The 27,152-nt window shown below is 40.8% G+C and overlaps 2 protein-coding genes across 2 annotated transcripts; both read left to right on the top strand.

The window, feature by feature from the left end:
- The first annotated feature begins 19,079 nt into the window (after positions 1-19,079).
- Positions 19,080-25,023, top strand: LOC133001452 (E3 ubiquitin/ISG15 ligase TRIM25-like). Its single transcript, XM_061071026.1, has 2 exons — positions 19,080-20,023; positions 25,020-25,023. Exons 1-2 carry the CDS (start codon positions 19,080-19,082, stop codon positions 25,021-25,023), a joined length of 948 nt encoding a protein of 315 aa, XP_060927009.1.
- A 254-nt stretch (positions 25,024-25,277) lies between these two features.
- LOC133002425 (tripartite motif-containing protein 16-like) lies at positions 25,278-26,951 on the top strand. The gene has a single exon (XM_061072245.1). The coding sequence runs from the start codon at positions 25,278-25,280 to the stop codon at positions 26,949-26,951; it is 1,674 nt and encodes a 557-aa protein (XP_060928228.1).
- Positions 26,952-27,152: the final 201 nt, after the last annotated feature.

Below are 27,152 nucleotides of genomic sequence, written 5' to 3'. Positions count from 1 at the left end.
CCGGGCTCAACAAGAGACAGGTATGTTTATGGAGTGTTCCGCTTCTACGTGTCATTCCAATGTTTAACGCATGCTAATCGGACTGCCAGGAGTTTTAAGAGTTATTTCAAAGTTTAGCACTGCACTGTGCTGCCAATTCGTGCCGCAGCAAAACGCGGCATCATGAGAGATTTCCTGTGGGATTTGTGTAGAACGAATGAAAAGTGCATTATTCCTTTTCAAATGTTGTTTGAATGCCAGCACATCTGAATTTGGGGGTTAATGGTAGGTTGGTTGCAATCCTCTCTCTCCTTAGTTCACTTTCAGTCCTGTTATAAGGATGTTATATGGTTACTGTGTGTAGGCAGAAGAGGTTTAGGGCGGGGTTGGTGGGAACAGGGTTGAAACATTTCAAAGAGTTAGCTGTGCCGAATCAGAGCGAGGAGGCACAGAGCATGAGCGACAAGATGGACAGAGAGTCAGAGTCAACAGCAAGGATGTGACAAGTCTCATTGTGTTTCACTCATTTAAAATCTGTAACGGAACATGTGATCAAAACGGTCTGGCTGTTATTCTCTGCTCTGTATGAACAGAGGTATGGAAGCACTGGCCGAAGCAAGGAGAAGGGGGAGACTATTACAGACATTAAGGGAGGAGGTGGTCCAGCTCCACCACCATCTTCTGGAGCCACCAGAGAGGGCCATAAGCCACCTGTCGGAATCCAGCCTCACCTCCTACGCCACCGGGGGGAGATTGCTGTGCGGGAGGGTGGCAGTCATCGTGAGAAAGAGGTCAGTTTAAGTTCAGGTTCAGATCTTTGTTCCTTCTTACACTGACAAGTAACAAGTCTAGAGAAATGGGAGATGATTGTGAACGTGTTGAAGGTTATTGTAACTTGGTTTGTATTCTCTTTTACAAATTATCTCAATAAGAAAATTAAATGAAGTCAAGGAACTTGTGCAGTCAGACAAACTCATTACGACTTGTCAAAAAAATCATTTGTTCAGTTTCAACTACTCAAAACTTTTCAACATCTGTAATTACATAATAATATTCAAACTACTTTTGTTACTCATTATAGAAATCTACAATTCAGTAGAAATCTTGAATTATCTTTTATTCCAGTTCAAGATATCTTTAATTTGTCTAAATGTAAGATTCCTTTTATCTTACCTTTAAGATACATACAAGATACAGCATTGTACAAGAAGATGAAGTTGCTTTTTGAATAAACTGCCAGAAAGGCTAAATTAAATAATCTTTTAATCAGTGTTTCCTTATCTTACCGAATCTCTCTCCAGGGGGCGTTTCCCAGCGTGAAGGACGTGGCGGACTCTCAACGGTGCCTTGATGAGATGAAGTATCTCATCCAATCAATGGACCAAGAGGTCAAGGAAAATGAGGAAAAAACCTGCAGAGAGACCAGGAGGGCGGCCAAGGAGGCCCGCGAAAATGCTCGCAGGAAATGTGAGCGGGAGCAGGAAGAATTACAACAGTGTTTGGTTCTTAATATTTATTTAAGAAATGAGGTGATGTTAGTCCCTCACCCTCAGGGATCAACCCTGAACCGCCCCCCTTTATGTGAACTAAAAAGAACAGACACTGAGAACATCCTGTTGATTTATTATTATTGATGTGATGATATAACAGTTCAATGTAAACCTGTTCCTACAGGGCTTGAGGACGGCTTCGAGGAGCGATCTATTAGCTGGGCCAAGGATCTCAAGGATTCAGCTGCTCAGTGGGCCCAGTCCGTTGAGCAGCTGAACTCCACCAAAGACCTCCAGGTGGGTTCATCCTCTCTGATCAGTGTTTGAAATGTAAATTTCCCAGCAGCTGACACTTGCCAGGTGAAACTGATTTTAGATGAATAATAACAACAACCGTCTTATCATAAGAGACGAGAGCAGACGACAAACAGCAGGAGGACACAGACTGTACCAGTGAGCTGAGACTGACTCGCACTTGATCGAGCAATTAACAGGGTTCCTACTGTCATGAAAAACCTGGAAAAGTCATGGAATTGTAAAATGTTTATTTCCAGGCCTTGAAAAGTGCTTTTATAAGAAATACATTTTATGTAATTCCAGAATGAGCAGCAGCTGTCTGATGAGGATGTTAAGGTACGGAAAGGACATGTGGATGTTGTTAATACACATTATTTATTTGCTCCACAGGATAAGGCGCATGATGGAGGAGAGGGTCAGTGGTGCAGGGAAATCTCAAAGATTGTTTATCTTTTTTTCATGCATGATCATGAGTTATAACATAACTTGAATTTTTTGTTCCTATGCAAGACGGGGTGGAGAACAACAAGGCTGGATATGGCTGGGGCGGTTTTTGCTACTGGAAAATGTTGCCACTAATTTGGCACAGTTGTGCATTTCATTTGGAGGAAAAAAATAAAAGAAGAGAAAGGCATTTTGGTCTGATTTCTTTTTGAGATAAGGTTCCTCAGATATTTACATGTTTTAATTTAACCTTACTTTAAGAGAATTAAAATTCACAAAATGTATTTACTAATTTAATTTCCCAGTCGAATTTAAATTTACATATTTTTCACTCTTGTTCATTTGCTGCCCTCAAACGTCATCATTTTATTTTAGTGTGCCCCCATGTAGCCACGTTCCTTCATTACTTGGCCTGAAAGTTTGGAGAAGCGCATCCAAACTTTTCCATCTGTCAGAAATGAGCATTATTATTATTGTAGGTTACATATAAATACACCTAAAATAAAAAATAAAGCTTTAAATGAACTTTTACAGTTATCTGTGTTTGTCACCATCCAGTTTGTTCTGCAATTAATTCACCTCGTATACGTGAAACGTGTGGGCCGGGGACTTGAAGGAACAATTTCTCTCCACCAAAAAGAGCTCCCTACTACTACGACTGCAGAGGACATATTCAGCTCTGTGGACTTGTATTTGAGTTCAGTGGGACGAAGCTGGGACATGTGCGTCGGTATCACAACTGATGGCGCTGCCTACATGACAGGAAAAAACTCGGGAGTTGTGAGGAGAATACTTGAGAAAGAGCAGAATGCAACTTAGATCAATTGTTTTTTGCATGAAATTAAATCAAAATTTCAAAGACATAAACTGAAAAGTAAATCAAAAATACAATAACTCAAAGACACAAACTGAAAATAAAATCAAAAACTTAAGCTTCAACCCTCTGGGGTCTCCTTCAGGTCTTATTAGGCATGTGAAAAAGCAAAATATTTCTATCTGAGCTGTGAGGTCCTTCCACTACAACGTTCAGCACAAGAGTGAGTGAGGAGACTGAGGGCTCCTCTATTTATAGGCTGCCTCTCACAGACTCCTCCCCCTTGTCTATTCCACTGTGATCCTTTAATTCTATAACTGTGAATAAAAATAAACGTATTCATATATATTATCCTACATGATACCGTGTATCTATGAATATGTTATATTTTATTGGACTTAAGTGATATATTTATTTATTTATATTCTATTTAAAAAAAAATTGTGACTTGTGACTTTAAACGAATTTCGTAACGACAAATTGTGATTATTTTTACTCACATATCAAATGACATGTTATTTATTTCCTCAGTGTTTATTTGAGTTGGCTTCATTCATGAATTATTTTTGCGATCCATCGTGTTGTTACTACTTCGTAACATCCACCAATTGTCTTTTTTTCAATAGTCTTTGTGAATTGTGAGTTTCTTTCTTGTTCTTGTGAGTAAATAAATATATATGTGTGTATTTATTCTTTTTGATAAGTGTAATTTGGAGAATATGATGTACAGAATATCTGTACTTAGATAAACACTGTTGTTCTCAAGTTAGAAGGTTTTAGGTTTAGGCAAGGGTCCATAGTGGTTAGGGTAGGGTAGAAAATGGTTAGAATTAGAGCCCTAGTCCACGGCCAGGATTCTAAATCCACTGTACACTCTATGAATTGGGTCTCCTGGGTGATGAATATTATCTTCATTCTAATTAAATGCCCCATGTTGTTTAGAAGTCATGAAATACTCACAAAATTGTTGAATTTATTTTAACATTCAGGCCAATTGGTTCTTCCATCTTCTCTCCATTTTCTTTTGTTCTATATCGGTCCAAGACAAATTGTATTTGAAGCCTGCTATTCTTAGTGATTGTGGTCCATGTAATATGAAGTGTTTTGACATCAGGAGTATTTGTGTTTTTCTTGTGTCTCAATTTAGACCTGTGTTGTACCATTCTTGTGGCTATGGAAGTATCAGTAATCCTTAATCTTGTATCATTGTTTGAAAAATGTTCTTACGTTTTTTGTTCATTACTCCACTAATAGTAGAGAATGTTGTAATAAGAGGAATAATTTCTCTATCTATTTGTGGTTTTTGTTCTTCAGTTTTTTAAACCTTGATGTCCAATTTAAGCGATTGTGTGAATGTCGGTCCCTTGAATTCCGTGGTGTCCAGAAAGTCCACAGACTGGTAATTTGAAGTGTATTTCAGAGTAATGGAAGCATCGTATGTGTTCAACATATTAACAAATTCATCAAACTCCTCCAAAGAGTGGGTGTAAATCCCCCTTATGTCATCTAAATATCTAAAATAATGGAATGGCTTTTGGGGCATTTTCTTTCCAATCTGTCATTAAAATATTGGCACAGACGGGTGCGAATTTTTTGCCCAGTGCCGTCCCTTTGATTTGTAAATAAATTGTCCATTAAACTCAAAATCATTGGAAACTTCTGGTTTGGTGAGCATGTGAGAGCGGTGTAGTCTCGGTCTCCCGTAACCCAACTTTGCAAAAACCCGTGCTTTTCTTATACCCTGAACGACCCAAGTAAGAACTGACGCCCCATAAACTCCGTATAATACCGTGGAACCAGGAATAATGTCAAAACCAACGAAGCAGACAAAGAAAAACGAAAATGAAGCTCCGAGGGCCTGCGCTAACACATGCTTAACTAGCATCGAAGACCTGCTGGAAAAACACAGAGCCAGCATAGCGACAGATCTTAAAAACTCCTTCGCTGCCCTGGAGTCAAGACTGGAGAAAATGCAGACCACTGTGTTAAATCATGGACAACGTATCATCTCACTGGAAACCAGCGCCGAGTCAGATGACAAGCGTATTCGCACTCTGGAGACGAAGCTGAGCTTTAGCTGATAGCAACAACAAGCTACTAGCGAAGACGCAGGACTTCGAGGACCGGAGCCGCAGGAATAACATCCGGATCATCGGCCTTCCAGAATCAATCGAGGGACCGGCACCCACTATGTTTTTCTCGAAGCTGCCAGTTGAACTACTCGGGGAAGAGATCTTAGAGTCCCCTCCAGAGCTTGACCGGGCACACAGGGCGTTAAGTGCCAAGCCACAACCAGGGTCGTGGCCTCGGCCGGTGATCATTCGCCTGCACCACTACCGGATCAAGGATCTGATCATACGAGAGGCTCGCAAAAGAAGAGGGAAACTACAGTATGAAGGAGCTCCTGTCCAGATCTTCGAAGACTACGCTCCAGAGGTGGTTGAAGAACGCGCAAAATACCGGGCGGTGATGGCAGACCTGTACAACCTCGCTCTCAGGCCTGCACTACTCTTCCCGGCTCGCCTGCAGATTTCACTCAGCCATGGGGCGAAGAAGAGGTTCTCCTCCCCGGAGGAGACCGCTGCGTTCGCCTCAAGATAACAGAGCCCGGGCCCTAACTAGTGTTGCGGATGGAAATCAAAGGCAGGAGGCGTCGTTCTCAAGTTAAAATTAAGCAAGTTTATTCAGAGGTCACAGGTCAGGAAACTGCGGTGTCTAGCAAATGAGCATGCATGGTCCACTGATCCTGTACAGGAAAAATGGCCCATGCATGCTCATTTGCTAGACACCGCAGTTTCCTGACCTGTGACCTCTGAATAAACTTGCTTAATTTTAACTTGAGAACGACGCCTCCTGCCTTTGATTTCCATCCGCAACAAAATGGTAGCAGAGGATGGTTTAAGACGATTGGAAGAGCGGAGTGGAAACAACAGGTCGGGGAGGAGGCCGTCTCTCGGACGGGAAAGAACCGTCCTGAAGTGACTTGTATCGCCTTGGGAAACTGATCAAACAGCGCTGTACTATTAAAAGGTGAGCAGAGCCTATTTAATTGAAATCTGCATATTGTCGTGATAGAGAAAACCCAAATTTTTGATCAGTAGTACTGAGGTGTATACAAGTACATATGATAAATTTAACAAAGTAATTAAAATGGTCTGAAAATGCTGTGTATTATGCAATGGTGACGGTTGTATTTTAGTTCAAATTTTACACAAACACTGTAAATAACTGTGCCTGATCTTCAGGTCTGTGTTTGAGTACTAGTTTCAATTTTCACACCAATAAGGTCTCTCACTCTAAAATAAACTTTTACACAAACACTGTAAATATCTGTGCCTGATCTTCAGGTCTGTGTTTGAGTAGTAGTTCAAATTTTACACAAACACTGTAAATATCTGTGCCTGATCTTCAGGTCTGTGTTTGAGTACTAGTTTCAATTTTCACACCAATAAGGTCTCTCACTCTAAAATAAAATTTTACACAAACACTGTAAATATCTGTGCCTGATCTTCAGGTCTGTGTTTGAGTACTAGTTTCAATTTTCACACCAATAAGGTCTCTCACTCTAAAATAAAATTTTACACAAACACTGTAAATATCTGTGCCTGATCTTCAGGTCTGTGTTTGAGTAGTAGTTCAAATTTTACACAAACACTGTAAATAACTGTGCCTGATCTTCAGGTCTGTGTTTGAGTACTAGTTTCAATTTTCACACCAATAAGGTCTCTCACTCTAAAATAAAATTTTACACACACACTGTAAATAACTATGCCTGATCTGCAGGTTTGTTGTGTGAGCAGTAGCTAACTCAAATTCGGTATCCCACTTAAAAAGACAATATATATGACAATCAGTGTTGGAGCCCTGACACCACCCAGGGATGGAGGTCACGTGCCTACTGTGGATGTTTTGAGATTGAAATGTCAAGTTATATGAAGATTTTAACTGCTCTTACTGCAGCTCTCTCCAATCAGGTCACCAGGGCCCTGGCGACTGATCCGGAGGAAGCTGCAGAACCGAAGGTAAAAGTTGGTGACTGGGTAAGAGTCAAGGTTCACGATAAAGAGAAAGTGGCCAGAACCCAGGTGGACTGGACCGTACGAAGTGAAGGAGGTTACTTCACACTCGGCCCAGGTCAAAGGTAAATCAGCACCTTGGCACCACCTGACACATTGTACCCCAGCACCTTCACCTTCCCACCCATTGGCTGAAATAAGAACTGATTTGAATAATGCAACAGGAGCTTTACAAACCAGACACACCATTGTTTCAATTGCGCACAAATAACGGAAGGCTGTTACAAATAAGGATTTGAAAGAGGAAATTACTTATATAAAAATTATTATACTTCTTTAGATTATATAATATAGAGAGGATGTGAAGTAAATAGTATGAATGGAAGTGTGTGGCTGTTGGACTGAGTGACTGGTAGAAGACGTTGGGTCGTGGGCCGTTGTATCTCAAAAGAGGGAGTGCGGTCTCTGCCCGAAATTTAAAAAAAAAGGTGGCAGAGAGCGCTTGGGCTGTGAATGTTCGTGTGCTTGTGTGCAGGGAGATAACTCCCAGTGTGTGTGGGAGTAGGAGTGTTTGTGTGTGTGGAAACGAGAGAAATGTCTCAAGGTCAGCTGGCTGACTGAAGACACAGAAAAAACTGACGGAGCGACAAACTGACTGGAAAACGACTTTTTCCTAAACTAGTGGGTGTTAAATGCGATTGCCATCTGATAAATGTTGTATGTAAGGTTGGGAGGGGTAAATGTGTTTAGGACTTGCCAAAGAAAGATTAAGACTTGCACAGCAGAGGATGAAAAGGGGGAGGGCCAGAAGCCTTACAGCTTACAACTGGCGTTGACATCATAAGAAGGCTTGGTGTTTGTTTATTTGTTTGTTTGTTTGTTTGTTTTTAATATTGCTTCATTCAGAAGTAAAGAATTCCAGAAGGAATTGTTAAAATTACACTTTTTGGCACAAATTTATTCTTTCAGATATTTCCAAAATATATCTTATCTATTAGAGGAAAGGAGAAATCATTTAAATATCTTATTTAGTTTCTACCTGACACAGGTAGTTGGTTGTTGAAATGCTGTTTCATTGACTTTTATTTTCTTAGAGCTGAATAATGTGCTTTCTATATGAGCTGTCTCAATCATATTAGGATGAGAAATTCTAACTTAACTTTAAACTAAATTCTGTGCTGCCTAGAATTAGATATTTCTTTGTTTTCACCTGTAGTTGCTTTAATTCCATATTCAAATCATCCATTAAGAATTCAATAGTCAAGACATGTCAAATCTATTTACAGTTGGAATTTAAACTAGAAATTTGATTCAACCCCATGTAACTCTGGAGAGTCCTAAAATAAATATGTTTCACCATTGGGAAGACGAATAAATTAAAATCCAGTTAAAGGTCAAATACACTTTAACTCATAGCCGGTTTCATCTTAAATGAAAAGCACAAGCCATAATACAAGCCCCTCTGTTTACACAGTTTATAGAATGTCATATCTTTAATTAGATTTCAATTTATTTTGGACCCTTTAACTTTCAAACTCTGGAAAGAAGGTTTTTATTTTGTTGTTTTGTTTCACCAGTTATCTGTCAGCTAAGGCTCTTAATTTGATAGGTGATGTTAAGCTCCAATTATTGTTTTTATTTCATCATGAAGGAAATTGTGACAGAATAACTTTTAAATTGTTTTGAATTGTTTCAGCTGTCAACTCTGAGACGTTTGATTGAATCTAATCTCTCACACATTTGTATTTTGTATGTGATTCCTGTTTTATCACAGGACAGTTTGACGTCAAAGCTTCTGAATTATCGTGTTATGGAGCAGTCAATGAATTTTGGAAAATGGTTTGAACTCAAATACTCAAACACTGTCATATCTGCTGCTCATTGAAATTCAACTTGTTTAACCTTTTATTTTTAATGTCCACTGATTTGGCCGACCACACCTCAAAAGTTTTATGAAATTGTTGAATACCAAAGAGGGTATGTATGTTTTGATTCGATTATTTTGTTTGTTTCTTTTAATTATAAATTTATATAATCTACTTTAATCTCAATTACGCATTGCAGTAAATTAATCATTTTTCTGTTTGTCTTCCTTTCAAACTCTGGGAACTGGGCTTCATGAATTCCACAACTCACTCCCATCTGGTGTTAACTCCACCTCCTCCACCACGACCGACAATACGCCCTGCGCCTGGCTTGGTACAGTGCAAGCTCGAACACATGGCCTGTTGGCAAGTATTAATTCCACGAAAGGATCTTTACAAGGCTAAGATCCAGATCATTGACTCTTAAAGACTGAAAAAGCCTCACTGACAATTCTTGATAATTTTGTTCTTGGAGCAGATCTGAAAAAGCTGAAATCTGCACAGCTCGCTCCTGTACCCTGTTTGGTCACACAGAAACGAATGGCCCTGGCCCCTTCTACTGGCAGGGAGGGTTATGTGTGTACTGATAGGAAGTGATTGAAAGACACTTTTTCCAAACTGACCCTGGTGGCTGGGTGACCAGTGCCCTCTCCACCTCTACGCACCATGACATGACATGGTTGTAGACTCTGCTCTGATGAAGGAAAACGTGCCTCATCCCCAGCTGTTCTGTGGATGCTGAACTGGGGATGGGTGCTGTGGATGCGATGGGTGCTGTGGATGCTGAGTATGCTGAAAGGGAAAATGATGCTGTACAGCTGAAGCTGAGGAAGATGGAGATGACGACGCGACGATGAAGATGAGGAGGGGGACGGGTTTGCACTGGATGGGATAAAGGTTGAGGGGTACATGAACTCGCCAGTAAGTGGTCACACCCTAAAGGGGGATTAAGAGAGAGTCTGGAGTGATTTCAAACTTTTAACTATAGTCTGTGTCTGACAGAACTCTAAACAAATAAAGATAGAAGTAGTTTTAGTTAGATATTAGGCCTTCATACAAATGATTTTAATAAATGTTGCTGCTTAGTGTTAATAATTAACTTTTCTGATATTAAAGGCTTATTCCCTTAGATTCATTAAACTCACACAGAGATCCAGGAACTGCCTCTCCTGGGGCAAAGTCAGTATGACATTGTTTGGGTTCAGTTTGTTCCGAATGTTTACAGTCAGGTTTGTTTTGAGATTTTTTGTTTGCTGGCTGTGATTCAAAGAATCACAGCTATGTTTTGACGTTTTTGTTTTTGTGTTTTACTGAGTATTAAGTTGGGTTTGTTTTTCTGCCTTGCCCTTTTCTGCCCTTTGCCTTCCCAGTGTTGTCCGCACCTATCAGGTGCGGAAAGGGGGATTTATTGACAATACAACACTGTTCACACACATACACACACTTTAACGTGTAGTCAGATACACATAGCGTAAACACACAAACATAACACATAGTTCTTCTCCTGCTTCTCAACCTCAGAATGTTTCATACTCCTTAAAAAGGGAGTCTGGCATAGCGGACAGATAACAGGTTTTCAAACCTCTGGCTTCATGAATCACTTCATTATATTAGTTCTGAGACTCCCTCACACACACACAGCGGACAGATTAGACTAGAGGTTTTCATGCCTTTCTCACAGTTTTCTATGACCTCACTTCACTTCACACACACATAAAATAAGCGCACACGCGAGGCAATATGCTCATGAACTTTAGTAACCGCAACACGGCTTGCACGTCATCACGCAACGCCAGGAGGAGGACCAAACGACGCCAGGAGGACGACCCGACGAGATCCGACCAATCCCAATCCAAGAAGAACCTCTGTCATGCCCAGTATCAATATATAAGCTTTGTGCGTACTCTGCCTCACCGCCATTTTTCCTGTACAGGATCAGTGGACCATGCATGCTCATTTGCTAGACACCGCAGTTTCCTGACCTGTGACCTCTGAATAAACTTGCTTAATTTTAACTTGAGAACGACGCCTCCTGCCTTTGATTTCCACCCGCAACACTAGCTTAGCCAGCCAGGCTAGCTAGCTCCGGTCAGGCGTAAGATCACCATTAAGTATAATTCTGACCACCTATGCATAGCAGGCCAAAGGTATATGACTGTTGTTAAATGCTGTGTAATGACAATATGTGACTGAAGACTATTTGCTCAGGGCTACTGATAGCCGATCATTGTGCTAGCCGGTGGCTAACGCGCCGGCTGTGCCTCTGCCTGGGGAACCAGGGGACTAGGCTTACTTAATATGGTAAGGGTAAATAATTATATTCAACACTATACATGGGTCATAGTTCACTATTTAATAGTCCACATTCCACAGAATATTTTAATTTTATATGCTATGCACCTCATGTTGGAGGGGTACTTTGAAGTATTTTGTTAAAGGTTCAAAGGGTTATGTAATACATTATAATACTTGTTCAGTTATGGGTTCTAAGATGATTCTTCGAGGTGAGATGCTTCAGAAAGGGAAGTATGAGCAAGTAAGTTTAGGAGTGGATGACATTCCTAGGGGCAGGGGGGGACATGGGAGGGAGCAAGGGCAGGAGACTAGGTCTCCTCACAGATGGGTTGGGGGAAGTGTGGGTAAAGAGACCTTTTTGTGTGTTCAGAATTGACAAGCTTCACTGTTTTGTGGTTTATTAATTTTTGACATTATTTGTGATTATTTCACTCATCTCCTGCTGTCTGCGTCTTAGAATTGACCTGATACCCTCTCTACCTTTTGCTGTAATATGACTGGCTCACTAGATGGAGGGACCACCGGTGGGCAAGTGGTAAGGTTCACCTCTTTAAACACGGGGGGCTTGAATGCCGCATTAAAACGGACTAAGATAATGACATATATCAAAAATCTGAATGCTGATGTGTTTCTACTTCAAGAGACGCACCTGCTAAAAACTGACCATAGAAAGTTGAACCGACCATGGATAGGACAAATCTTTCACTCTCAATTTAACTGCAAGACAAGAGGGACAGCCGTACTAATCAGAAAACAATTTCAATTAACTCCAGTAATATTATCACAGATCCAGAAGGACTTTATACAATCATCTCTGGTATGTTATACCAAAAGTCTGTAATCTTGGCATCAATCTACGCCCCTTATTGGGATGATCAAAGCTTCTTCAATTCAGTATTTTCTCTAATTCCTAATCTGGACTCTCATACTTTGATTTTTGGAGTGGATTTGAATTGTGTTATCGACCCAGTTCTTGACAGATCGAGCCACAGAACTATTCCGCCCTTAAAGATGTCACAAACCCTGTCTGCCATCATGGACCAGTTTGGCTACGTTGATCCCTGGAGATTTACGAACCCATCTTCTCGTCAATATTCCCTTTTCTCGCACGCCCATCGTTCTTTCTCCTGTATAGATTACTTCCTAGTGGATAAAACTCTTATCTCTTCTCTTATTCATGTACAATACTTACCCATAACGGTTTCAGATCACTCAGCCTTAGTACTAGATCTCTGTTTCGACCTAAAACCCAAACATTTTAGATCCTGGCGTCTCGACCCTCTTTTACTTAGAGAAGAAAAATTTTGTAACCATATATCTGACTCAATCTCAGTCTTCTGCGATACTAACAAAAGTGAGGAAACCTCCCCATCATTGCTATGGGACACCTTGAAGGCTTTTCTTAGAGGCAAGATAATTTCATATGTTTCCTATGCAAATAAACAACGCAGAATGCGTAAGGAAGAACTAGAAAGATTAATCGCAGATCTGGATAGATCGTTAGCAGTAACAAATACTCCGGACTTATATAAAGAAAGACTTGGATTTAAGACAGAACTTGACTTGCTCCTTACAACAGAAGCTGAACGACTACTTCTCCGTTCCTATGGATCACTATATGAACACGGCGTCTCCTTGCTCACCAGCTAAAGGCCAAACAAGCATCCAACCAAATCATCCAGATAAGAGATGAATCAGGCATGGTAGTGACTGACTCTATTAAAATGAATACCTCATTCAGTTTATTCTATCAACAACTGTATTAATCTGAATCCCGATGATGAAACCCATATGGACGCTTTCTTTCAAAATCTCGATGTACCAAAAGTTTCGCCTAACGATTATCAGGTGCTAGACGCTCCTTTAACACTCTCTGAGATAAAAGAAGCAATAAGCTCAATGAATAGTGGCAAATCACCGGGCCCTTACGGATATCCCGTTGAGTTTTATAAACGGTTTTCTAACCAGCTAGCCCCTCTACTTTTGGAGATGTTTAACTACTCATACAGCCAGGGCTCTCTGCCACCAGGAGACTTCTCAGCATCATTCATACTCCATCCTCCTCTACAGATCCGGAGATGGTTATTTCACTTGATGCCAAGAAGGCCTTCGATAGAGTAGAATGGCCTTACCTTTTCTCTTCCTTGCAGCGATTAGGGTTTAGCTCACGTTTTGTGTCCTGGATCAAATTACTGTACTCATCCCCTCAGGCATTAGTATGCAGGAACACACAGCGCTCCAATCCTTTCCCCCTCTTTCGTGGCACACGTCAAGGGTGCCCCCTCTCTCCACTGCTGTTCGCGCTTGCCATTGAGCCGCTGTCCATAGCATTGAAATCAGAAGGGGGATTGAAAGGAATAAGGAGACATGGAGAGGAACATCGGGTCTCATTGTATGCTGATGACCTACTCCTGTATGTAATCGATCCCCTGTCAAGCCTTCCATCTATTCTCTCAATCCTGGACTCTTTTAGCATATTCTCCGGATATAAACTCAACATCTCCAAGAGTGAGTGGTTCCCAATAAACCAACTAGCTACAGAAATTCCAACTCATCTCATACCATTTAAGACTGCCGTGGTTGTCATAAAATATCTAGGAATAATTATCACACGATCTATGCGCACGCTGAAAGAACAAGACTTTTTGGTACTGACTGATGCAGTCAAACAGGATCTTCACAAATGGAGCCGTTTGCGGCTGTCTCTAGCAGGCAGAGTGCAAACGGTAGAAATTAATATCTTACCAAGGTACCTCCTAGGGCTGCTCGATTATGGAAAAAATCATAATCACGATTATTTTGGACAAAATCAAAATCACGATTATTCAAACGATTATGTGCCCTTATTCTGAAGTCAATTTTATTCTTGAAATGACTATAACCGGAAGTACCAGTCACTTCCCGTTCCGGTAATCTCCGATGACCGGTGCCCGGTTATTCAAACCCTTAATGATGGCAACTCCAACACTCTCCAAAAAACCCTTTGTAACTGAGAACTTTGAAATGTCCTCATTATTAAATGTCCCCATCTGCCCCCCCACTACAAGCACATAAGCAGACAGACAGAGAGAGAAAGAGAGGGGTGGGGGCTATGAGGACCAACATCATTTACCCCCGAACCCCGACATTGAACGGGTTCCATACAACAAGCGGGCTGATCGGCGCAGGGAAATGCGGGTCCGGTGTGAATGGACGCTGCATAGTGTGGTGCTGCTGCTCGTCGGATTCTTCACTCGCGCTGTTTTTTAAACACCGCTGGTCCCCACACACACAACTCGCCTCCTTCACTTCACAGCTGCTTGAGAGCGAGTGCCAGTCAGCGGGGCCGCGTTGAATGCTCCGGGGGAGGAACTGAATTGCGCATGCGAGTCTCTTTCGAAAAAAAAAGAGTCAAATAATCGTTTCAACTCGATTATAGTAGTTTGGAGATCGTTTGACCCCATAATCGTAATCACGATTATATTTCGATTAATTGAGCAGCCCTAGTGCCTCCCCTGTTCATTTTTTAACCGTATCAATAGCATCATATCCACCTTCATTTGAGCAGGTAAACGAGCCAGAGCCAATAAATCCTTCCTCCAGAGGAGCAGATCAGAGGGTGGCCTAGGACTGCCCAATCTCCTTGGGTACTATTAGGCGTCTAACGCACAAAGGTTTTTACTTTGGTTCACCTCTCCTCAACAGGGCTGGTGCCAATTGCAAGAGAGCTCATGTTCCACATCCCTTCAAGCACTAGTATGTAGTACCCTCCCCCTTTCTCTCACAAATTTCACATCCAACCCCATTGTAATTAATACATTAAAAATCTGGACTCAAATCAGGAAACGGTTTGGATGGCTCTCCCTCCCTCAGACTACACCTCTTCGTAATAACCACTTATTTATACCAGCCAAGATTGACTCACGCTTTGCAACTCTAGAAAATAAAGGCCTGAGATGCCTGGGAGACTTGTACATGAACGGACTTTTTGCCAGTTTTAATCAACTATGTTCAACCTTAGGACTAGGTAATACAGACTTCTTTCGCTTCTTCCAACTTCGCGATTTTGCTCGAACCTACTCTTCTCAGTTTCCACAAGCCCCACCCCTCAGCGGCATGGATCTGGTACTCCAGGCTAAGTCGTTGCCTAAGGGCCATGTCTCATATCTCTATAATCTCTTATCACCAACAAATGATTCATCTGTGAATAAGAGCAGGACCGGCTGGGAAACTGAACTCCAGATAAGCATTTCCGATGCTCTTTGGAAAAAGGCGTTGAAAGCTGTTAACTCCTCTTCTAGCTCTCCCAGACTTTCTGTTATCCAATTTACAGTACTTTTTAGGCTGCACTATAGCAAAGACAAACTCTTCAAACTTTACCCAGACAAGACACCTGAAACTTGTGACAGATGCTCTCAGACGCCATGCACTCTGACACATATGTTCTGGACATGCTCCAAGTTGTTAAATTACTGGCAATCAATTTTAAAATCAATCTCTGACATCCTAGGTATACCTGTTAGTCCTTCACCACAGATAGCTATTTTTGGGGTGCCTCCTGATGAACTTGTAACCACATCCCTGCAGGAAAATGTTATAGCTTTTGCGTCCTTGATTGCACATAGAAAAATTCTTCTCTTATGGAAATCTTCCCAGCCACCTTCCTTCAAATTCTGGCTACATGATTTATTATTTCTATTGAAACTGGAGAAAATCAAATTCAGCCTTAGAGTCCGCCCTGAGAAGTTTTATTTGCACTGGAAATCACTTCTGGATTATGTCGATGAACTCCCTGCCACTGAAACGTCCCCCTGATCCTTTGCTCACACCTTGAATAGTCCGCCGACCCCCACCCCATTTGAAATGTACTCAACCTGACCCAGGAATAGTGGGCTGATCAGTTGAGCATGCAGGCAGCAAACAACTTATATTACACCCCCCTTCTTTATCTATTTTATTTTATTTTATTTATTTTCATTACCTTATTATTTTATTATTGTTATTGTTTATTATTCATTTATTTATCTATTTCTGTATGTCGTGTTATCTAAAACCGATCTGGTATATTATACTGTTGTTAAAATGTTTGAAGATCTCTGGGATAGGTGGGATGGGCATGGGGTTATACAAAATGGAAATTAAACTGACTTTGATTGTATTGTCTACTGTAAATGTGAAATCAATAAAAAAAATTGTAAAAAAATAAACTCAAAATCATTTTTGGTGAGATTGATTTTCAATAATTGTATTAGCGCCTGATCCAGCCTTTTGATGTTAGGATATTTTTTCATTTTTTTTTTCACAGCCAATAGTTGCGCTTTGGTATCAATATTGGTACATAAGCTGTCTATATCCATGGTGAAGAATAATGAATTTGGAGAGATTTGGAGGTTTTTAACAATGTCTGTAAAGTGATATGTATCTATAATATATGATGGGTGTTTTATTGACAACGGATTGACATAATAATCGATAAATTCTGCTGTTTGGTACGTTTCACTTCCACAGTCAGATACAATTGGCCTGCCTAGAGACACTTCTAGTGGAACAGTCCATTTTTCTGGATCCTTATGAATTTTTGGGAGCATATACAATCTCCTAGCACTCGGTTGGCTCTCCCCTTTTAAATATTGTTTTTCAATCAATCAATCAATCAAATTTTATTTGTATAGCCCATATTCACAAATCACAATTCGTCTCATAGGGCTTTAACATGGTGTGACATCCTCTGTCCTTAACCCTCAGCAAGTCAGGAAAAACTACTAAAAACCCTTTTAACAGGTAAAAATACGTAGAAACCTCAGAGAGAGTCACATGTGAGGGATCGCTCTCCCAGGACGGACAGAAGCGCAATAGATGTCAAGTGAAGAAAAACATCATCAGGATTAAAGTTTTTAGCAGCATTGATGAGGGTAAACATTTTGAAGGATAACTTCAATACTATATGTCAAGCAATCCTTCTGCAATCATAGTCTCTGGTCAGCAGCCAGCAAGATCACGATCCAGCATCAGGACCCGATCCACTATAGTCCACAGTCATTGTCCATTGCCGCCAGTTAGGATCCATCATCAGCCGTCGCCTCGGTCGTGGTCCACCACCATCCGATGCCAACGCGACAAAGGATCCTCCATTACCACTACGATCAGCCTGCACGATATAGAATCCACCAAACTGGATCCACCATTGCGACCACTGATGCACGATCCACAAATCGTAATCCATGGTGCGGCCACAGCTGTGGCCCTTCATCCGCGGGCGCTAAGGCACAGAAACTCCGGGGAAGGGGTCAAGTTAGTAACATGTACTGATGAGATAAGAATTACTTTGATGTGATAAGGATGGAGAAGAGGAAGGAGAAGCAGGAAAGAGAAGCTCCGTGTGTCATGTGTCATAAATTCCCTTTGCGTCTTAGCGTCATCAGGGGTTTTTGCCATGTAATCAATGATACAATGATACAGGCCGAACTTGAGGGTACACTGAGGCTCAAAGTAAATCTGACTGGCTACTGGTTTGTATGGTAGTACGATGAAAACCATGTGGCCCACTTTAAAGGCTGGCTAGTTTATTCTCCTATGAAAATATTACAAAAAACATTATCATAGTTGTAAACAGATTGTGTGTATATTTCTATTTTAATGTGTAGAGGTACATGTAACATGTATGACCACACGGTGTCGCTGCTTCACCTCTGAGGTCGAAGGGTGTCAAGTCAACGAGGGTGAGACAGTAACTGACCGGATGGTGGACAACTCTACCTTTCAATGTAAGATCACTCAACATTAAACCATGAATCATTGTCAGTGGATTTAAATTGTTCAATTAAATAAAACAATTACAACAACAACAATATCAACAATACATATAATAATAATGATAACTGTTTTATTATTATTATATGGCACCTTTTAAAACAGCATTATAAAGAGGCCAAATAAAACATTATCCTTCTAAAAATAAAAGACAGCAACTTATAGTAAAACATCTCAAATCAAGACAATAAATTTAATGAAAGTGATGTCACGCCCCCTGTGGACGTGGGGGATTGGTTGACGATTCCATGGCATCATAGAATCGTCGACCAATCCCGTGCCGTCTTTCATCCCCCGTGTCGAGGATTGACCAATCCTGTGAGATCTTTCATTTAAACTGCAGCTGAGGCGAAGATCAAGCGCAGGTTGCTGCAAATAAATAAATAAACAACAACAGCAGAGAAACAAAAACAACAACGACAACAACAATACTACTACTACTGCTATTAATAATAATAATCATCATAATCATCATCATTAGCAATACAAAATAAACTAATGGATTCTTTGTGCTCTTTTTGTGTATGTCTGTATTGTTGTGATGTGTATTGGTTGTGTGTGACAACTGTTTACGAACCAGCTTGTCCCTCAGGGACAGTAAAGACGACCTTAACCTTTATTCTACTTTGTTAGTTTTTCTTTCTTCGTTGATTGAGTTTGTATTTGTTATTTTTACTAGATTTTTTTTGTTAGTTTTGAGATATGCTTTATAAATAAAGATGTGATTTATTATTATTAAATGCTTCTATTAGATTTAACTGTGATTGTTACTGTGTGTTGTGAATGAAGGAAAACACACCCTGCCTCTCACTGAATCTCCTCTCAACACCAGGTGAGAACAGGTCTCTGTGAAATGCAGTAAATCCTGAAACACCAACAACTTCTTCCTCAAACACAAGCAGCTCCTCCCAGTCAGGACATGTCTGTGTCTCCTCCCTTCACAGGTGTGTCAGTGTAAGAACCAGTGAACAACAAGCTGGGAACTGTGGGAGATGAGTCACTGCAGGGAGTGAACGAGAGGGTGAGGAGCAGAGATCTGTTTCTTTTCACAGGAAGTGAAACTGTTCTAGAGTAACTGGCAGCAGCTGAAATGGCGCAGCAAGAAATTCAACTAGACAGGGAAAGATTCTCCTGTCCGATCTGTCTGGATCTACTGAAGGATCCGGTGACTACTGTCTGTGGACACAGCTACTGTAAGAGCTGCATTAACACCCACTGGGACAAAGGGGAGGAGAGAGGAAGCTACAGCTGTCCTCAGTGTAGACAGACCTTCACACCGAGGCCTGTCCTGGAGAAAAACACCATGTTAGCTGATTTAGTGGAGGAGCTGAAGAAGACTGGACTCCAAGCTGCTCCTGCTGATCACTGCTATGCTAGACCTGAAGATGTGGCCTGTGATGTCTGCACTGGGAGAAAACTGAAAGCTCTCAAGTCCTGTATGAATTGTTTGGCCTCTTATTGTGAAAAAAACCTCCAGCTTCATCTTCAGTCAGCTGCATTGAAGAAGCACAAGCTGGCGGAGCCCTCAGAGAAGCTCCAGGAGAACATCTGCTCTCGTCACGACGAGGTGATGAAGATGTTCTGCCGCACTGATCAGCAGTGTATCTGTTATGTCTGCTCTGTGGATGAACATAAAGACCACGACACAGTTACAGCTGCAGCAGAAAGGACTGAGAGGCAGAGAGAGCTCGGGCTGAGGAGACAAACAATCCAGCAGAGAGTCCAGGACACAGAGAAAGACATGAAGCTGCTTCAACAGGAGGAGGAGGCCGTCAATGGCTCTGCTGATAAAGCAGTGGAGGACAGTGAGGAGATCTTCACTGAGATGATCCGTCTGCTGGAGAAAAGAAGCTCTGATGTGAAGCAGCAGATCAGATCCCAGCAGGAAACTGAAGTGAGTCGAGTCAGAGAGCTTCAGGAGAGACTGGAGCAGGAGATCACTGAGCTGAAGAGGAAAGAACATGAACTGAAGCAGCTCTCAGACACAGAGGATCACAACCAGTTTCTACACAACTACCCCTCACTGTCACCACTCTGTGAATCTACACACTCATCCAGCTTCAGGATCCGTCCTCTGAGGTACTTTGAGGACGTGACAGCAGCTGTGTCACAGGTCAGAGGTCGACTAAAGGACATTCTGAGTGAGACAGAGACAGAGATTTTACAGATTGTGTCTCAAGTGGATGTTTTACTGCCACAACCAGAGCCCAAGACCAGAGCTGACTTCTTCAAATATTCACAGGAAATCACACTGGATCCAAACACAGCACACAGACATCTGTTATTATCTGAGGGAAACAGAAAAGTAACATGTTTGAGTAAAAAGCAGTCTTATTCTTATCACCCAGACAGATTCACTGTTAGGCCTCAGGTCATGAGTACAGAGAGTCTGACTGGACATATGATAAATCTTGGTCATTATATTGTGATAGAAACAGTTTCATGACAACAGCATCAAGACTCCAGTGTCAGGTCCTGTGTCTTCCAGAGTAGGAGTGTACCTGGATCACAGTGCAGGTGTTCTGTCCTTCTACAAAGTCTCTGACACCATGACTCTCCTCCACAGAGTCCAGACCACATACACTCAGCCTCTCTATGCTGGAGTTGGGGTCGGGTATGGATCCACAGCTGAGTTCTGTAAACTCAAATAGACTTGAGTCATTAAAAGCAGTGATTTAGATTCTGTGTGTAAATCTTTAACTTCTTTTGTCTCCATGTTTGTTGATCAAAGTTCGTCGTGGTGACGTTTCTGCTCCGCACAGAGATCAGCTGTCAATCAAACACTGACCTTCCTTTATCACACGTGTTGAGTTCTCACTTTGTAAAGACAGAAATCTATAATTACACTGACATGAATGTGTTTGAAATAACTGATGTTGCTGTTGTTTTCTAAATCAATGTAGAAAGTACAAGTACCGCAAAGTAAAATGTGGAATATGGCCAAAATGGCGGGCTTCCTGTTGCGTTCTGGGGGGCTCGGGGGGCACCGTTGAGCCATTTTGCCAGGCCCATTTAAAAAGTACTCCAGAATACATACATTTTCACCACTTTCTGGAAATTTTGGTAAGAATTTGAGCATGTTAAAGCCTCAAATAGCCAATCCATTTGCCTGAAAAATAATAATGCTTAAATTTCAATAGGGCCTCATCCTGTCTCACTCTGTTTGGTGCTCGGGCCCTACAAAACAAAACATAGTTCAACATGGGACATTCAGAAACAAACTATAAAATAAAATACCATCAATAATCATGACGCTAGTGATGATGTGCAGAGACAAGTTTTAAATAAAAACTTACCATTGATAATGATGATGATATAATAATCAACAGATATAACTGAAGATGTGAGGATGAGGAGATTAACGTTAAAACTGAACTAAATAAAATACAAATTTGTCACTTCTGTTTTCATCTTCATTTATAAAGCAGAATGAAATAAAGTGCTCCAGTTCAAACTGAGTTAGTAATGAAATAATAACAGCAAGTCAATTTCCTGTATGTGAAAATAACTTGAATAAACGAAAGAATTCTGATTCTGATGTGCAAAGTGCAATTTATCAATTGCTACCAACAACTGTAAACTGAGGCCGTTGGGCAGGCGAGTGTTTTAAGTATTATAACATCGAATGTATAAAATAAAACATACAATAAACCTGTTTCATTAACCTCAAGTCATCCTCTCTGAGTTTCATTTCCCTATGTTGCAAACGCCCTGCACACAAACTATATACCAGTTTATGCCTAAATATTTACACACTTTATTCTCTCTGTACCTATTTTCCTTTTATATTTTACTTCCCATGTTCTATACAGTTAGTTCTGACCTTGTTCATCCTATGAAAAATAAAGAAAACATCATGAGGTCAGGCGCACGAGCTGTGGAACTAAACTGGGAGATGGACGAGAGCCAAAAGCCCAAAAAGGTGCTGAAGAAACACCAGGAGCTGAACCATGTCCATCAGCTGATCCTGCCTGGGTTTATATAACACACACAGACACACACACACTCACAGACACAAACACACACACACACACACACACCCTCTCTCACTTAAGTGTGGAAGAACAGACCTCACTAAAACACTTTTGGCTGAACTGGAGCATGAAATTATTTGGTGTCCACATACTTTGGGCCAAGCATCAGATTCAATTACATAATAAAATATCACCACCTCCACCAAAAGTTGTGTTTAATGTTAAAGTGGACGAGGACGTGTTTCTCTGCAGCTTCACTGACTAAAGGTTCTGCAGCTGGGATCAAAACGTTAATTTTGCTCAGATACAAGTTACTAGAACCACTGATCAATATAATAACTACTTAATCCACTTCACTGGTTAAAGATTATGTGATCAACTCAAACCTCAGGAATTTAATCTTAACTAAATCCATGTGTTGCTTTAATGGGCTTGTTTTCCTCACCAGTGCAGTTATAGTCTACATAATAGTTTTCCCTCACTCATGAAAGGTCAGTGCAACCTTTGAACTTTGAAATCAATTCAGTTCATCTTTGAGTTTAAATGACAACTGATCAAAATTTGACAAAATTCCTCAACGGCAGATATGAGATTTGATGTTCAAGAGCCCAAATACTATGTTTAAGAAAATGCATTGTCAACATAAGCCATTAACACTAATTTTTCAGCTTCTCCTTAGTTGTATTCATCTTTAACAATTAATAATCAGGCTCATAAAAATAGCCTTTTTTCATATCCAATAATTATCTGATATGAATCTACTTGAGAAGTGTATTTTGTTAGGTCTCTAGTTGTTTACCTGTAAACTTCTGAACACTTATTGCAAGACAGTCTTTTTTTTTATATACACGTATAAAAATAATTATCATTATCTGTTCGTACAAGCAACTTTGTGCTGAAAAATAAAGAAACCAAACAATGACAAAGTAAATATTCTATATATAAAAATACAAAAACATTCAAAGTTAAACTCAAAAAGTCATATTGAAGAAAATTTGCATATTAACTCAAACTTAATAAAGAGTTTTCCAGTTGCATCTGATCCTTTCTGGATTCAAAGTGTCTGATTGAACATCCCAGTCTGTTTGTGACACCAGTTAAAGTCCAGCGTCAACACAAACATGTTGTTCTCTCGCTCATTGTCGAATCCGGTGTCGTCACAGAGCCGAGAGTAAACGATTCCAGGACAGAGCAGCACGTTAACCTGGAAGGAGCCAAACAAACAGCATCATATCTGATGGAGAGAAACCAGGTGAGAGGTGAACGGCTGCTCCGTCACGACGTCACACATCTGGACATTCTACAGCTGGATTAGGATGTTTTTCTGTTGTTGTGGAGAAACATCTGTTCTCATTAGTTAATCTTATCTGTGGATCATTTAAGTTATACAAATAAATATCATATACTGAATGTTGAATAGATGATAAGCACATCCAACACACCCTCAGGGGCTGGAACAGCTTTATAAAAAATGTTTTTATCCACGTATTCTCTCATGTACATGAATCCAAAGTGAACGAGAAATCGTGCAAGAGAGAAGAAGCTGAAACACCTCAAATCTCCCAAAGGCCAAATAAACATAATTATATACAATTAAAAACATGAGGACGAGAGGAAGACGACTATTAAATGAAGGCGAAACCATTAACTGTAAATAAAGAATGCAAAGGGTGAAAGACTGCAGGAAAAACATTCACAGAACTTTTATTTCTGTCGTCTTTAGTCTGAAGGATTTTACTGAGTGGTTTATTCTTATATCATTCGTATCTTGTTATAAAAAACAATGTAAAAATATGGCAACAATTTTTTTTTAAATATTGACAAATTGGATTTTCCCTGGCAATTGAAAATGCTGTTGATTTATTGATTGTTTGATAATAAAAATAATCTGGCTCATCCAGGGCTCACATATGTGTTCTGAAATATACAAATCAGGAATTTAATTAAATAAAGCATAATTTACATTATTAAACACAACATTTCAGTGAATGGAACCTGATGGCTCCTTTTCTTACGTCTATTTTTTGTTGTTGCATTAACCACCTCGTGATTCTTTTCAATCTTTGAATTTTGAGTGCATCATGTCACTGGAATAGAACTAGAACAGAACACAAAGTTCACATAGAGATCTGCTGCTGTCTGTTGGCTGAAGTTAAAACTGAGCAAGTTTAAGCTGCTGCTCAAAGTCACTGTTTCATTCTCATGTTTGAAAGTTGAAAAAATCTTACAAGCTTGAAATTGATTTGACTCTTTCTCCAAATATGGAGATAAACATTTCTTTATTATTATTATATGTACCTTTTAAAACAGCATTATAACGAGGCAAAATAAAACATTATCCTTCTAAAAATTAAAGACAGCAACTTATAGTAAAACATCTCAAATCAAGACAATTAATTTTATAAAAGTGATGTCAGGCCCCCTGTTGACGTGGGGGATTGGTTGACGATTCCATGCCATTGTAGAATCGTCGACCAATCCCGTGCCGTCTTTCGTCCCCCGCGTCGAGGATTGACCAATCCTGGGAGATCTTTCATTTAAACTGCAGCTGAGGCGAAGATCAAGCGCAGGTTGCTGCAAATAAATAAATAAACAAATAAACAACAACAGCAGAGAAACAAAAACAACAACGACAACAACAATACTACTACTACTGCTATTAATAATAATAATCATCATAATCATCATCATTAGCAATACAAAATAAACTAATGGATTCTTTGTGCTCTTTTTGTGTATGTCTGTATTGTTGTGATGTGTATGGGTTGTGTGTGACAACTGTTTACGAACCAGCTTGTCCCTCAGGGACAGTAAAGACGACCTTAACCTTAACTTAACCTTTATTCTACCTTGTTAGTTTTTCATTCTTCGTTGATTGAGTTTGTATTTGTTATTTTTACTAGATTTTTTTTGTTAGTTTTGAGATATGCTTTATAAATAAAGATGTGATTTATTATTATTAAATGCTTCTATTAGATTTAACTGTGATTGTTACTGTGTGTTGTGAATGAAGGAAAACACACCCTGCCTCTCACTGAATCTCCTCTCAACACCAGGTGAGAACAGGTCTCTGTGAAATGCAGTAAATCCTGAAACACCAACAACTTCTTCCTCAAACACAAGCAGCTCCTCCCAGTCAAGATATGTCTGTGTCTCCTCCCTTCACAGGTGTGTCAGTGTAAGAACCAGTGAACAACAAGCTGTGAGCTGTGGGAGATGAGTCACTGCAGGAAGTGAACGAGAGGGTGAGGAGCAGAGATCTGTTTCTGTTCAAAGGAAGTGATTCTGTTCTTCAGGGACTGGCAGCAGCTGAAATGGCGCAGCAAGAAAATCTACTGGACAGAGAAAGATTCTGCTGTCCGATCTGTCTGGATCTACTGAAGGATCCGGTGACTACTGTCTGTGGACACAGCTACTGTAGGAGCTGTATTAACACCCACTGGGACAATGGGGAGGTGAGAGGAAGATACAGCTGCCCTCAGTGTAGACAGACCTTCACACCAAGGCCTGTCCTGGGGAAAAACACCATGTTAGCTGATTTAGTGGAGGAGCTGAAGAAGACTGGACTCCAGGCTGCTCCTGCTGATCACTGCTATGCTGGACCTGAAGATGTGGCCTGTGATGTCTGCACTGGGAGAAAACTGAAAGCTCTCAAGTCCTGTTTGGTTTGTTTGGCCTCTTATTGTGAAAAACACCTCCAGCCTCATCTTCAGTCAGCTGCATTTAAGAAGCACATGCTGGTGAAGCCCTCGGAGAAGCTCCAGGAGAACATCTGCTCTCGTCACGACGAGGTGATGAAGATGTTCTGCCGCACTGATCAGCAGTGTATCTGTTATCTCTGCTCTGTGGATGAACATAAAGGCCACGACACAGTGTCAGCTGCAGCAGAAAGGACTGAGAGGCAGAGAGAGCTCGGGCTGAGGAGACAAACCATCCAGCAGAGAGTCCAGGACACAGAGAAAGACATGAAGCTGCTTCAACAGGAGGAGGAGGCCGTCAATGGCTCTGCTGATAAAGCAGTGGAGGACAGCGAGAAGATCTTCACTGAGCTGAGCCGTCTGCTAGAGAAAAGAAGCTCTGACGTGAAGCAGGAGATCAGATCCCAGCAGGAAACTGAAGTGAGTCGAGTCAGAGAGCTTCAGGAGAGACTGGAGCAGGAGATCACTGAGCTGAAGAGGAAAGACCATGAACTGAAGCAGCTCTCAGACACAGAGGATCACAACCACTTTCTACACAACTACCCCTCACTGTCACCACTCTGTGAATCTACACACTCATCCAGCTTCAGGATCCGTCCTCTGAGGGACTTTGAGGACATGACAGCAGCTGTGTCACAGGTCAGAGGTCGACTAAAGGACATTCTGAGTGAGACAGAGACAGAGATTTTACAGATTGTGTCTCAAGTGGATGTTTTACTGCCACAACCAGAGCCCAAGACCAGAGCTGACTTCGTAAAGTATTCACAGGAAATCACACTGGATCCAGACACAGCACAAAGATGTCTGTTATTATCTGAGGGAAACAGAAAAGTAACATGTTTGAGTAAAAAGCAGTCTTATTCTTATCACCCAGACAGATTCACTGATAGGCCTCAGGTCATGAGTACAGAGAGTCTGACTGGACGATGTTACTGGGAGGTGGAGTTGGAGGTGAGAGCAGGAGTTGGTGTAGCAGTCACATACACAAATATCGGCAGAGCAGGACACTCACCTGAATGTTTATTTGGATTCAATGATAAATCTTGGTCATTATATTGTGATAGAAACAGTTATAACTTTCATGACAACAGCATCAAGACTCCAGTGTCAGGTCCTGTGTCCTCCAGAGTAGGAGTGTACCTGGATCACAGTGCAGGTGTTCTGTCCTTCTACAAAGTCTCTGACACCATGACTCTCCTCCACAGAGTCCAGACCACATTCACTCAGCCTCTCTATGCTGGAGTTTGGGTTTATAATGGATCCACAGCTGAGTTCTGTAAACTCAAATAGACTTGAGTCATTAAAAGCAGTGATTTAGATTCTGTGTTTAAATCTTTAACTTCTTTTATCTCCATGTTTGTTGATCAAAGTTCGTTGTGGTGATGTTTCTGCTCCGCACAGAGATCATCTGTCAATCAAACACTGACCTTCCTTTATCACACATATTCAGTTCTCACTTGGTAAAGATAGAAACCTATAATTACACTGACA

This window comes from Limanda limanda, chromosome 5 (genome assembly GCF_963576545.1).
Source record: "Limanda limanda chromosome 5, fLimLim1.1, whole genome shotgun sequence".
In the NCBI taxonomy this organism is placed as follows: Eukaryota; Metazoa; Chordata; class Actinopteri; order Pleuronectiformes; family Pleuronectidae; genus Limanda; species Limanda limanda.
This window is presented reverse-complemented; position numbering and strand designations above follow the sequence as displayed.

Coding starts and splice junctions, on each gene's coding strand:
- LOC133001452 (XM_061071026.1), top strand. CDS start 19,080: ATGGCGCAGCAAGAAATTCAACTAGACAGGGAAAGATTCTCCTGTCCG.
- LOC133002425 (XM_061072245.1), top strand. CDS start 25,278: ATGGCGCAGCAAGAAAATCTACTGGACAGAGAAAGATTCTGCTGTCCG.